Raw genomic sequence first — 14,618 nt, forward strand, 5'->3', positions numbered from 1 at the left:
ATTATTTCTGACTAATCTTTCCAACAACTTGGAGCTGCAGGCCACCAAGACTGCCCCTATTATTTTAACATGTAAGTGAACAGCTAAGATCACATGGTGACCATCTTGGGAACCCTGTGAAGCTTTTGGCACTTACTTCTATCTGAAGTATTTAGAGTCATAAGAACACAGGAAATTAAATCAGAAGGCTTTCCTCTTATACATCTGTCATGTTAGAGCTTTCTTTTTTTTTTTTTTTTTTTTTTTTTTTTATGTTAGAGCTTTCTAGAATAAAACTTTATCAGTTTAATACAACTTCATGTTATAAAACAAAGCATAAATGTTATAAAAGCATTTTATTAAAAAGTTTAGTCCCTGGGCACCTGACTGGCTCAGTCAGTAGAGCATGTGATCTTGATCCCAGGGTCATGAGTTTGAACTCCACATTGGGCATTGAGACCACTTAAAAAAAAAAAAAAGATGGAAAAAAAAGGTGTAGTCTCTATAAATTGTCCTTTTAATTTTGTTAAATATTTTATTTATTTGTTCATGAGAGACACAGAGAGAGGCAGAAACATAGGCAGAGGGAGAAGCAGGCTCCCTGCAGGGAACCCGATGCAGGACTCGATCCCAGGACCCCAGGATCACGCTCAACCACTAAGCCACCCAGGGGTCCCTAAATTGTCTTTTTAAAGGTCTGAGTGGTGAGTTGAAATCTTGCCTGGCATTTCCTCCAAAATTAAAATCCATCCGATTTTTCAGCTGTGAAAGTCATAAGACTGTCCATACCTTCAAGGGTTGTGGTATAGGTTACAGGTCGTTTTTACAAAGCGCCAAACTGCAAAAGAGAGCACTGAGCAAATGATGGTTGTATAGCGAGCTTCGTGTATTTATAACTATCATTTCCATCAGGAAGAACGGCAAGGCTCGTCTTCTCCTAATCTAATAACTTCAGGTAGTCAAAATGTAGGAGATGGAGAGTTGGAATCTCCCTTCAACTCAGCAGAAGTAGAAAACAAAGATGCGCTAAGAGAGATGGGTGGTCTGACCTCATCTGAGAACACAAGAAACTGATTGGCTGTGGAGCGTGGCAGTTATGACCCGAAGGCTGGGGAGCCCAGCTAGGGGCTGAACATGGGCTTTACTTCAGTCCACGTACCAGATGCTGGTGTTTCAGTTCTGACTGCCTTTCAGTGGCCACTGCCCCATGTAGTTTGTTCCGAGCAAAGGGAAAGATAAAGGAAAGCCATCGTCACAGGCCAAAATTGGGAATGAGCTTATATTTACATTTTAATACCCTTGATCTATCCCACAGTGTATGTAAATAAATATGGTCCCTTCTTTTAGTGACCTCTTTTACACCTTGGAGAGGGGAAGCAAGGCCCCTGTAGCATCCTATCTTCCCTAGAAGGCCTGGGCAGTCTGCGCTTCCAGTGTGATTCTGACAGAACCCAGGGAGGTCTGCTTGGAGGGGCTATGAAGTGTCCCTTCTACTGAGGACACCCGTGTCAAGCTCATGAGCTTTACCATAGATTCAGTGAGTTTCATGGTCATAAGAAAGGAAAAAGGCAACTTTTCTCCCTTTCCTTCCTTCTCTGCTCCTCCGTCCTTCCTGGGGCAACCAAATCAGCTGAGGAGAGAGAGGGCCGGCTTTCCTTTGAGCAATTAATTTTGAATATGAGTCAAAGCAAAGGAGTGATTCTGAAGCCTGGGCACACCAGTATATCCACTGGGGATCAAGTCCCATGTCAGGCTCCCCATGGAGCCTGCTTCTCTCTCTGCCTCTCTATCTCTCTGTTTCTCATGAATAAATAAATAAAATCTTTAAAAAAAGAAATGTGAACAGGTGGATGTATGCAGAAGACTGACCCTTGTGGATCAAGTCATCAGCTGTGCAGACATTATACGGTGATAATATTCTATCTTCATGTACATGGCACTTGTAAATCAAGAACTTTAGAATATTTTAGAAAGAACATTTTTTAAAAACACACAGGAAAATAGGTTAAAATTTTGGGAACAGTAGAATATTTTATCCCTTCCCCTAGGAACTCAACACGTAGGCAACACACACAAAATAAAATTCTAATGGTGCCTGCTAAGCCTATTTGAAAACAAATCCTATTTGGCTCCCATACAGGGATATCCAGGCTGTCAGCTCCTGGTTTTCCAATCTGAAAATGCTCAAAGGATGGAGGTAGAACTTGTGCAAGTTCTTTAAACGATGTAACTATATAGAATCCCCTCTCATGCTCCGCCTCCCACAGTGGTACTCATTTTTATGCTGATGGTAACTGGAAATGTTAAACACAAGGAAAAAGCTTGAGATGTTATCGGGCCAGGTGTATTAAAATAAAATAAAAAATAGAAATATTAGGTATATACACAAGAGCATAAGTGAAACATGAGGTGATATAGCATTTTCTATTCAAAGCTTACAGTAGAAAAATTTAGTAAACAAAACCTCTCGTATCCCCTGCTACAGGGGCTCTTTTGAACCTCCTCAGTCACTTATTCTCATATCTTTGTATAAATAGTCTCACACATGCTTTACACAATTTAGAAAAGATTGCTGAATCACAAAAATAGACTCAAAGATGGCATTTACTTTCTCAAGTACAATAGAATTAACATTCCATCATTAAAATAATGTTCAAATCATTGGAAGCAATAAAGAAAATTTTTATAAGGCCCTATCAGGCTCTGCAGAAATTAGAATCTTATTATTCTCCCAAAGTACATTGTCAAAAAAGTCTGTATATAGGAAATTGTGGAATGGAAAAGCTGGACTGTTAAAAATATTCCTTCTTGGGGTAGAGGAGTTCCTGAGGCTCTTCTCCCTTTCCTCAGAGGTCTGGACCAGCCCTGGCCATGGGCAGGGTCTATGTTGGGACACACAGCAGCTCACAGAGGACATTTCTACAGGAAACAGGTCAGAAGAGCATTGCTGCTGCTCTGCTTCATGTCTGGGGGTTCGGAGCAGTCTCCATGGAAGGAAAATGTTTAACAGTCTCAGATTCGAGGGGGAGGGGAAATCTCTAAAATCTGGGAGAGACCATTTTAACCTTCTGACTTCACCTGCAAAATGTAACAGATTGGATTAGTAATTTCTTAATAGATAAGCCAAAGCAGAGAGAAAATGCAAAGGGTCATGATATGCATCTGGTTACTTTACTTTTATAAATGAGTTTAAGTCTGTTACTAGTTGAGAGATTCACTGCAGGAGCCTCTGAACCTCAGAGTCACACACTGAGTTGTAAACAAGAGGCTGGAGTGGGGGATTCTGGACACAACAGGTGTTTTCTTCTCAGAAGGCTGCAGATGTTGGCCTAGCAAAGCAAGACTGCCAGCTGGGAGCAGTCCAAGCGGCAACCAGTGGGCATCAGCCAACGAGAAAGAGAATACTTTTCCACGTCGGGAGTGGTCTTCCTGAGTTACCTAGCCTCACTTTCAGGAAGCAGGGACGGTGGATGATCCTAGTGCGTGAGATACTAGCGCAACCAGTGATTGTCCTGTTTTCTTTTTGAAGGAGGCAGTCGTCCCAGCCAACGGCCAGGAGTCTTCCTGTGTGTTAAGGCTGCTGCTGATACTGCCCTTCTGTGGCAGTGTAGAAATCATCCAGGACACTCTGCAGGTAATCAAACGTCGGCCTCTCTTCTGCTTTCTCCTTCCAGCACATTTTCATGATGTCGTAGAGCTCGTCTGGGCAGTTCTCCATGCGGGGCATCCTGTAGCCCTGCGACAGGGCGGTCATCACATCGGCATTAGTTCTCCCTAAAGCAAAAGAAATGCACCACTGAGAAACCTGAGCAAGGGTCAAGCATTGCAGGGGGTGTTTGGCTCCCCACATCCTGCATCCCTTCTTGAAGCAAGCTTTAGAGGTGACGATGGGCTGAACAGTCCCCCGTCCCCCAACGAATACATCCGTATGTTGGAGCCTGAGCCCGAGCCTCAGAATATGACTCCCTGGAGAGAGAGAGGGTTTTTAAAGAGGTAATCAAGTTAAAATGAGGCTTTCGGGGCGGGCTCTAACCCAATCTGACTGATGTCCTTAGAAGAGGAGAGTCAGACATAGAGACCAGAGAGGCTTGTGGGTATCATGTGTGGCATCAAGGAAATGTAATGTAAATTTTAGTAAGAAGGGGATCAAGACAGCATTCAGTTTGCCGGAGTGAAAACAGGCTAACGTGAAGATGAAGACAGAGCAAGTTTGTTTTTTTTTTTTTTTTTTTTTTAATGGCAGGATAATGGACTTGACTGACCCTTAAATGAACTACTCAAACCCAATCTTTTTTTTTTTTTTTAAGATTTATTTATTTATATATTCAGAGAGAGAGAGACAGAGACACAGGCAGAGGGAGAAGCAGGCTCCATGCAGGGAGCCCGACGTGGGACTCGATCTGGGGTCTCCAGGATCACACCCTGGGCTGCAGGCGGTGCTAAACCGCTGTGCCACTGGGGCTGCCCTCTCAAACCCAATCTTAATCCCCAATCTCAATTTCTTTTGTTGTATTGTTTCCAGCTTCTACTTGTAATAGGTACACCAAAAAGTCATTTTCATGTATATTATCTCATACCAATATATTTTTTTAAAATCAGCTTTTCCCTGTAAGTTTATTTGAAGAAGTCAAAATCCTTAAATCAGCTAGCCCAATGCATTATGTCCCAATCATTAAATTGTCCCCTACAAAGTCTTCAGTATAGGCCAGTGTTGGCTCATACTGATTCTGCAGTATGCATTTTCTCAACATCCAGTGAGAAAGGTGGGGTGTCCATTATCCCTTCTGAGCCCTGTAAGAGGACTGGTATGGACGGATGGCTTTTAATACAGTCAACTGACTCAGGGTAGTTCAAGAGCTGAAATGTCAATCTTTGATACTAAGAGCAGCTTTAAGGGAAAAAAAAAGAACATTTTCCTCCATGATTAAACTGGGATAGAGCAATATACTCATTTAGCTGTTTAACAGGATCTATCCACGTCTGTATGTTTTGTCTGTTTTGTGGATACCTCATTCTATAGGGAAAAGGGTATTTTATGAGGCCTATTTTCAGTTAGAATATGTCTGACACCTGGCATATGAGAAATTCCACTCATCATAACCAATTTCCTTTCCTTACCACTGGTGATCACTGGGAAGATTCTACAAGACAGCCAGAAGTGAAATGTCTTTTACTAGATTTGAAACAGGCTTCTTTTGAATTTATTCTCTAATCATTGTTTTTCAAATTGTAGGTCACTACCCATTTGAGAGCAACAAATTGATTTTTTTAGGGAGCTACCAGTATTTTTCAATATAAATCATAATAGAATGAAATAGCAAAGATCAGAATGCACTACCCATAATAAAAGTTAGTGTGATTTTGTGAAAGTTTTGTTTTATTTGTGAATTAGGGTTTCTGTTTATTTCTTACCATAGGTCATGAACTCCTCTGCCCTTAACTAACCTTTTTTTTTTTTTCTAAGAACACAGTGACTGAAGGCCCTGCCTGGATTTAAACCCTTGAAAGAAGACATGATTACTTCTGCCTTGGAAGAGTCCTTGGTTTTAGAAATGGAAATTTCCAAGCAAATTTATAAATGCTAAGATCTCTTGAAAGTTGTTTACATGATGAATTAATTTTGCTCAAGTCTTCTGAAACACTATCTTCAGATATTTTTGTAACTAGAATGTTCTAACGGAAAGACTTCACTTTATTCTCATTGCTTGAAGCCAAGAGACTGATTTGCAGCACTTTCTTCATTTGGGGTTCTCGTCTCCAGAAATTATGTGGTTTCAGCATTGCTCTGGCTCTTGTCACTGACCCTGCTCACTTGGATAAATTTTAGATGAAATCTCCAGTATTTGCTTCTACATGGGCATCGCGGGGGAGAAGCTCTGGGATCCTGGTAGGAGGACTAACATCCAGAATGATAGGCAATAACAGCTGGACGGCCAGCTTGTTAGGAATATCTCTTTCACTTTCTGCTTGGAGAACCCCCAGCTGAATAAAAGATCAGAATGTACCTACAGAAGAGATTTTTTCCAGGCCCACCCTCCCTGCATGACCTTGCCCCACTGAAGATTTTTCCTTCCTCATTCTCCTGTTTTACTAACTCTGAAGGACACTCCGTGATGTGGATAAAGGCCAGGTGTGCTCCATCCTGCCTGGGGGAATTTGACTTGGTAAGAGGAAGAGAGAAAAATCTGAACGCAGGAGTAAATTAACAAGCAAAAGAAGGCTATTTAATAACAAGTCTTTTTTTTTTTTAATGACAAGTCTTAAATGGAAGAAAGAGAGGGGGAGGGAGACCTCAACCAGACCCTAAGTTTAGACCTGATCCTTGGTTGTTGCTCAGTTCAAGAAAGCAAACATCCATTGGCCAGTGATGGTAAAAGCAAATAGTTTTATATTCCATCCTTCATTCTCCCACAAGCGTTTCCTGAGTGCTTACCAGGGGACATGAGCTAGCACTAAGCTCTGAGAGACGCAAAGATGATTAAGACAGAGTCCTGTCCTCAAATGGCTCACAGCCCAATGGAGGAGAGAGCCTCTGGAGAGGGGAGGCGGGTGGGGAGCAGGAAGTGAGATCTGGAGTGGGGAGGAATTAGCAGAGGCTATACGTTGGCGAAGGAGAAAAATTCAGTACAGAAGAGAATAGAAAAGAAATACAGAGTTAGCAACTCTCTCTCCTCTGAATGGGAGACCCAGCTCCAGAAACCGTAACAGTTTGGAGACCAGGGGCCCTCCTGTGCATGTGAGCAAGGAAGCTGTGGCTGCCATGCGACCATAGTCTCCCACCCCCTAATAATTCTAAAAGGGTGATTTTTTTTTTACATTTTTAAAATTGAAATTCAATTTGCCAACAGACAGTATAACACCCAGTGCTCAACCCATCGAGTGCCCTCTTCATTGCCCATCACCCAGTTACCCCATCCCTCCACCCACCTCCCCTTCCACAACCCTTTGTTTGTTTCCCAGAGTTAAGGTTTGTCTCCCTCTCTAATTTTTCCCAGTCAGTTCCCTTCCTTTAAAAACGGTGATTTTTTTGTTGTCGTTTGGAGCACTGCCTGTGATCAAAGTAAGTGTTTATAGCAGATGAGTTCCCTGACTCCAATTTACATGTGTTATTAAGATGCTAGATAGGTCTGGTAAGAAACAGCCAGAAAAGACATGAGGCTTCAGAAAACTTTGTCATGTTCAAACTTTTTTCTTTGTAAGAGCAAAGCAAAACAAAACCTCAACCACAAAGATCCTCTCCATTTTCTTTAGGAAGTTCATATAGAAACATTATTACATTTGCTTTTAAGCTAGTGAAGTAAGAATCTTTTCCCCTACCTCTTTTTTCCCCCTTTAATTCATCCTAAAACAAAAAGAGAATAAGAAACAGAAACTTAAACTCCATCTTTGATGGAACCAGAAGACATCTGTCACTCAGAGGCAGAAGTGGGCCAAGCCAAGAGGAGGAATGTGAAACCGAAGTGCCTACAAGAGAAGGACACCAGTAACAGGCAGGATGTTTCACCCTAGCATGCCCTGGGAAGGGTCCACATCCAAAGGACATCGCACATCCAAAGGATGGGAAACATTGATGGCTGCAGACAGACTGTACCTAGAGCCTGTCGGGCAGGTGCTCCAGGTTAATGCCAGGGAAACTGAGGAAGACAAGCTCCATGCTTAGGAATGCCAGTCCAGTGGAGGTGGAGTCAAATGTGGGATAGAAGATCAGGAATGAGGAGTAAGGCTGAAGATGGGAAAACGAGACCCTTCGGACACACGCCACAAGCTGAATGAATCCTGAGGACACAACCTTCAGTGACATAAGCCAGACACCAAAGGGTAAATAAATAATATTTGATTCCACTTACAGGAGTTATCTGGGGTTGTCAAGTTCATAGAGACAGAAAGTAAAATAGAGGTTAGAAGGGGCTGGAGGGTAGGGGAATGGGGAGTTATTGATTAATGGTTATAGTTTAAGTTTGGGATGACGAAAAAGTCATGGAAATGAAGTCACCATGAAGTCATGGTGATGGTTACGTGATAATGTGAATATACTTACCCTTACTGAATCATACACTTGAATGTGATTAACATGGTTAAAATTTATCCTATTTTACCCCAGTAAAAAAATACAATGACAACAATGAAAGGCACTGATACCTCCCCCACAGTGCACCTCCAGAATGCTGATAGCCAGGCTGGTTCCCCCACTGGCAGGACCTAGAAGATTCTCTTCTGAGGAAACTAGATGGTCCCAGAGAATAGACATAAAGATGCAATCCAGGAGGGAACTAACAAGGATGATCACCATAGATCCTCGTTCCCATAAGCATCTCATCAAAGGAAGAGTGACAAGATAAGCCTTCAAGCAGAAGGCCAATAGAGTGACAGAAACAGAAAAGCAGACATGAGACTCAGAGTCTTCCACCTACCACCATATGACTTAGAAAGAGGACAGAAAATGGACAGGAGGAAATTTTCAAGGAAGCTATACATGAAAACTTCCCAGAATTCATGGCTACAAGCTTCCAAATAGGACAAAATAAGAGCCCAGCCTAACATAGCAATGACCAATGAAATTTCAGGGATAAAGAGAGATCCTGAGTTCTTCCACAGAAGAAACAAGTTCCAAGACACAGGACAGGATTCAGAAGCCATCCACTATGGCCAAGCCATGGAAGAAGCCACAACAAGTGGAGGAATTTATAATTTTAGGTGAAAGGTTCAGGTACTAGCATTCATAACATAAACAAATTTGATAATAGTACTTACTTAGCGATTAAATTTTATCTAGGTAATGGGTGTCTTAAGAAAAAGTCCTATTTGGGAAAAGTCCTAAGTGTGAATTAGAAGCAGAATATTAACTCTGATGCCTCAAATTTTCATGAGGACCAACTCCGAAGTCATGTACAGCAACATCATGATAAACTGTCTACGAATCCAGTGCTCACTCATCAATGAGAACAAGCAAATTTATAAATGCTAAGGAGAAGGCTTGGAGAAAAGGATTCCTCATAGCTTGGAGCCTAGGGGGGCTAAAAATGTTAAAACAACAGAAACTTGTTGAAATGGACTAACAGTAGTCGAAGACAAAAGGTTTGGGGGATTGGCCCAAAATACAACTGATGAGTACAAGGCCTTTTTCTAAAAAGAGTGTTAAGAAAAAGACTTTTACTGAATTACATTTGGTGTGCACAGAAGTTCGTGATCTTAGATGTGTCCGCTCAATGAATCTATTTCAACACAGACACTGCAAAGAGAAAATGACACTCCTACCTTCTACTGCCCTGCACTTAGCATCTGACTACTAGAATTTTGATAAGTAGCTTCTGCTGGCAAAATTGTATATTTTACTCTCTCATTCCCAGAAGTTTGTTCTCTGTTGGTGATATCAGTTTTGGCACCCAGCCAACACGTGTATTTGGTACACCTCTAATCTTATCTCCGGATGTTTCTAGAATGTCTCTGTCCATTCCACCAGAAATTGATAACAATGGTTCCAATGGGGACAAGGAGAAGGACAGTTGGCTGGAGATGAGGAACAAAAGGCACACCACTTCCACCTATACTTCTTTGTATCTTTTGAATTTAGAACCATGTGGCTGTACTCTTACTTAATGATAAAGAAAACAGGGAAAACTTCTTACTTAAGAGATAATAGTATGAGTATAATATTTTTAATTCTGAGCAATGAATATGAGAATATAACAAAAATTCCTGAAAGTCAATGCCTTTGAAGAGCATGAGGCCAGGGAGGCAATTTTTCATTAGAAGTCTTTTTGTACCACCTGATTTTTTGGATGCACCATATATCACTTAAACAACTGAAATATTTAATGAAGACATAATTTTTAAAAATGAGAAAAGAAATGGAAACTTCAGAAGCTTATCAAAAATAATTTTTTTAAAGATTTTATTTATTTAAAAATAAAATTAATATAACCTACCATTTCATTGCCCAAGGATAGTGGGCAATGTGTCCGCCCAAGGATAGTTAACATTTTGGCATATTTCATCTTTAGCTTTTTATTTCTTTTAAAAAACATGTTTTCACTTTATATCTGACTTCCTTAGTTTTTCTTTGTTTTGTCTCCTCCTTTCTCTTATTCCCATTATTTTGCAAAGCTAGGTGTAGTCTCTAAACTGCTTAAGAAAAAAAAAACCCAAAGCTTAATGTATCTAGCACTCTTCTGGGTAAAGAAAATATGCCCGATAACTCAATTATCGGGGCGGTCTCTCCGACAAGCAGTTTCATAGCCGTGATGGAAATGGTCCGTGTTGGCAACATTCACTGATTTCTGTGCTACCTGTGTGAATCAAGTCCTCTGATATTTACATCAATAAGATTGTTCAGTTCTGTTCACGACTCCTAAAGCTAGAGGCTCTCATGATGTACAACTCTTGCGACTGGACTACCTCAACCATCCAGAGCTCCTGACAGTATCTTGTATCTTCTGTCCTTACAGGGGACAGGCTATCTGGGAAGTGGATCAGTCAGTACTTTTTGGTTGGTCGTACTGTATTTTTTAATTAATTAATTAATTAATTAATTAATTAATTAATACCATTTTTCTACTGCTTTTTTAAAAGATTTTTTTTACCCTAAATATTTATTTTAAAATCCTGGACATTGAGTGTAGTGGATGAAAACAGGGTTTTGGGAGGCCTGGGGTTCAGAAGCAGCTCTGCCGGGAGCTAGTAATTCAGTTCCGGGCAAAAGGCTCCTTCTCTGAGCCTTATGGGCATCGTCTGTGTGTCATTATGGAGCCTGTCAAACATATCACATATCATTTTATGAAGTTAAATGTTTATTTGATCAGATATCAGATTATATGCATAATCTGAAGATACAGAATTTCTCTGTAAATAGATGTAGATTATAGATAAAGATACATGATGTCAGATATCAGGATTGATCAAGAAAATATTTCTTTTTCCCTGTTTTACAGTAATGTTTCCATTCATTTCAGCATCTAGAGCAGAGTGGCAGTCAGAATATGAAATTCTGGCACAAGGGGGATTTCATGGCACAGTCAGCCCACTGTGTAGGCACCCCCCGAAGGCTCTCCCCTCCCCACTGGCCTCTGGGTCCCTGATTTCTCTATGGTTCATCCCTAGACAGCACTGAGGGAGATCAGGAGCACGAAGGCCACATTGCTGCTCTGTCCCCAAGTTTTTCTCATCCACAGCATGGTGTCTATCAAGATGTTAAATGGCTTAAACCCGCGATTCATTCATCTAGCAAATACCGACACCCAAACCACTGGGCCTCAGGATCCCATATGGTGGCTGTTACCTCTGTGGGATGCTCAGCCCTCCTAGACAGCCCTGTGGCTCCCTCCCCCAATCTGCTGCTACAAAGGTCATAGTGTCAAACCAGCATCCGTCCTCCTCCTCCTCCTCCGCGCTCATCTTTCAATCATAGTGCACCTGCGCCATCTGACCGTTGTTGTCTATCTGACTTTAACCAGTCTCTTCCTACTAGAATATTAGCTCTCAAAGGCAGGAGCTCTCACTGCTGCATCTGGGCATCTCGAGGCCAGCACTCTCAGGTATTTTTCAAATGAAGGAATGATTTAAACATTAAAGATTTAATCTTAAATTCATCATACCCATTGATTTTGTACAAAGCCAAACATTAGTAACACTAATGTAAAAAGCCTAACAACTACTGTGAAGGCTTTGGGAGAAATGCTTCTTGCATATTCGGGCACAGATCCTGGGAAGAGGGGGTTTCTGGCACAGTCTGACTCCAAGGGCTTTGGGTGTTAGGACTCTAGAGACACTGAATGGATGTCCTTGCATTGGGGAAGTTATGGATTGGAATGACCTTTCACTAATAAACAGAGGTGGTTATTTCCCGAAGAGGCAGAGGTTCCAAAATACTTTATACAAATCTCCGCTTCAAAACTAACCAGAAAGCACTGTAAACTCTCATTTCTGTGTCTGTTTCCTCCTCTACCAGGTGTTCTGCTTAGGAGGAGCACCATGTCTCACCTTCTAATCCATTGTCCCATCTGCAATACCTGTGGGGGTGTTGGGCCCCTTCTCAGCACCAAGTGATGGAATCCATTGGTGGGGGGGGGGCACGAGGAAGAATCCACATTCAATCGAATAAGAAGGCAGAGAAATGTCTAAGCATTTTTAGAACAACTCCCACCGAAGACAGTCATCTAGAACAAAGTGCTTATTCTTAGCCTTTGGAGATGGGTTTATTTTTTATGCCTCCTGTAAAAGCCATGTGGCTTTTTTTTTTCTCCCATACAGACCACTGGAACGGAAACAAGTAAGTGAATGATACCTGGGTAAGGAATCTTCCCATAGGTGACGATTTCATATAGGAGAATGCCAAAGGACCACACATCAGACTTAATGGTGAAACATCCAAAGTTGATTGCTTCTGGAGCTGTCCACTTAATGGGGAATTTGGCACCTACAGGAGAACACATGTCTTACTTGGGCCTCTGAGATGAAACAAAAAGGTCAAGGGCATGTGGCCTTCATACTTTCCTCTTTTGGGGAAAATTTTAATTATTTCCTTTGAGTAACTAATGCATACACATAGTGCAAAACAGAGACGGTACACATGTTATACTGAAAATAGGTGCCTCCCTCCCTGTTTCCCTTTTGGGCATTCCCCTTGCGAGTAGCCAAGTTTCTTTTCTTTTCTTTCTTTTTTTAATTAATTAATTCATTAATTAATTTGAGACAGAGAGAGGGAGAGCATGAGTAGCAAGGGAGGAAGAGGAAGAAGCAGACTCCCCACCGACCAGGGAGCCCAATGCAGGACTCCATCCCAGGACCTTGGGATCATGACCTGAGCTGAAGGCAGAAGCTTAACCAACTGGGCCACCCAGGTGCCCCAAGAAGCAAAGTTTCTTGTGCATCCATAACTAACTTACTTTAAACAAAAGAACCTGACACAGAATGTAAAGGCATTTGTTTTTAGTTTATATATTTGTCACTCAACAGCAGCCTCTAAAGCATAAATCTTCAGTGTTCAAATGTTCTCAATGAACCCATACTATGTTATATGGAATATAAATGTCTCTTGATGTGTATATTCTTGCGGACAAATCTCTGTGCGCCCATACCAATAAGGATTTTAGATACTACTCCAAATGTTAAGGTCTCCTGCTTTCATTTGCTCAGCTCAAACATTACTACCTCTAGGAACTGGGGAGCATAATGATCTGCCCAGAAAGAGATATTAATGACACTAGGATTCTTGTGGGGAGCTGGTGAGGCCTAACCTGGCTTGTGGGGGGGGGATCTTGTGGGGGCACCTTGAAGAGAGTAGGGACTCAGGCACAGAACGTTGTCCCTATATCCTGGAAAAGGTTAGGGGGTTCCACCAACCATTTTTAAAAACTTTAAACATGTCTGCTTTTATTAGGTCTTCGCTTTGGAATTTCTTGTGGTGTCAGACCCAAATTGGAAATCCAAACAAGATTAGTAAAGATAGCAGAACAGTAGGTATGGTGCAGGGCATGCACTATTGCACATTCTGGGGATTAAGCCCTGCATGGCTGGGCAGCGGCAGGGGGCAGGGTAGGGCCACGTGGCTCCAGTAGGGACCCCAGTTGTGTGTGGGGGTGGTCAGTCCCACACAGTGCACCCGGTTTGAATCCTGGTTCTAATGCTTCCAATGTGGCATGACCCTGGCAAGCCTTTGGGTTTTCTTGGCACCTTCTTCTATAAAATGAGGAAACAGAACCTCCATAAGGTTGGTGCCAGAGTTAACTGGGTTAAGCTGCATGCTTGGCATAGGGTAAATATCAATAAGAGCTAAATATTACTGTTGCTCTGAAATGGCTACTATTTAATTCTAGAATCTAAGCTCTCTGCACTAAGCCACCTGTCCCACACAACAATAGTTGTTTTTGCGAGGCACCGGTCTTGTTCAATTCAGCAAAACCAATGGAACATGTTGTAGCTGGCAAACTCTGAGGCTACATCTCCTGAGTTTGATTCTTGGTTCTCCCACTTACTATGGGAATTTGGAAGCTGCTGAACCTCTCTGTGGCCTCACCTATAAGGTGGGAATGATAATAATAAGAACAACAAAATAGAGCTTATTACATAGGATTGTTGTAAACATAAATGAGACAACGTATGAAGAGCACTTAGAGAGGTGCCTGGGTGGCTTAGTCAGTTAAGCATCCGATTCTTGGTTTGGGCTCAAGTCATGATCTCAAGGTCCTGGGATCAAGCTCTGTGTTGGGCTCCACACTTAGTGGGGAGTCTGCTTGAGGATATTCTCTCTGTTTCCCTCCCCTCTGCCCTTCCCCCTTGTTTGCACTCTCTCCCTCTCTCTCTAAAAAATAAGCAAATAAGAAAAGCACTCAGAATGGTGCCCACTATACTCTCTACATAAATACTCTCTACATTTTAGTTATTATTTTTCACCCCCTTTCCTCAAACTGTTGAGGACAAATTATCACCCACCTAAGAGAATGCAATCTCGAGGCAGAAGGAGAACTGCCTGAAACGTGATGGGCACAAGAAATACTAAATAAATCAAAACGATGTTCTGAATCTGCCGTCTTTATAAATCTAGTGGACATCTTCCAGAAAGAACATGCACATGGTTAAAGGAAAATAACACGTGTTTAATAATTTTTAGGAGTGTCAAGAGAGTGCTTGGCTCTGCAAAAACA

The 14,618-nt window shown here is 41.7% G+C and overlaps 1 protein-coding gene across 6 annotated transcripts in view; it reads right to left on the reverse strand.

Moving 5' to 3' along the window:
- Positions 1 to 2,307: 2,307 nt before the first annotated feature.
- The window catches only part of LYN (LYN proto-oncogene, Src family tyrosine kinase), a 115,407-nt gene continuing 103,096 nt past the window's right edge, over positions 2,308 to 14,618 (reverse strand). For all 6 annotated transcript variants that reach the window (XM_072734708.1, XM_072734711.1, XM_072734707.1 and 3 more), the window contains exons 12-13: positions 12,260 to 12,391; positions 2,308 to 3,753 (exon numbers count right to left, since the gene is read on the reverse strand). In XM_072734708.1, coding sequence (XP_072590809.1) covers positions 3,551 to 3,753; positions 12,260 to 12,391 — 335 coding nt within the window. In that variant the 3' untranslated portion in view covers positions 2,308 to 3,550. The remainder of the gene's footprint in view (positions 3,754 to 12,259; positions 12,392 to 14,618) is intronic.

Source organism: Vulpes vulpes, chromosome 13, assembly GCF_048418805.1.
Source record: "Vulpes vulpes isolate BD-2025 chromosome 13, VulVul3, whole genome shotgun sequence".
NCBI classification, from domain to species: domain Eukaryota; kingdom Metazoa; phylum Chordata; class Mammalia; order Carnivora; family Canidae; genus Vulpes; species Vulpes vulpes.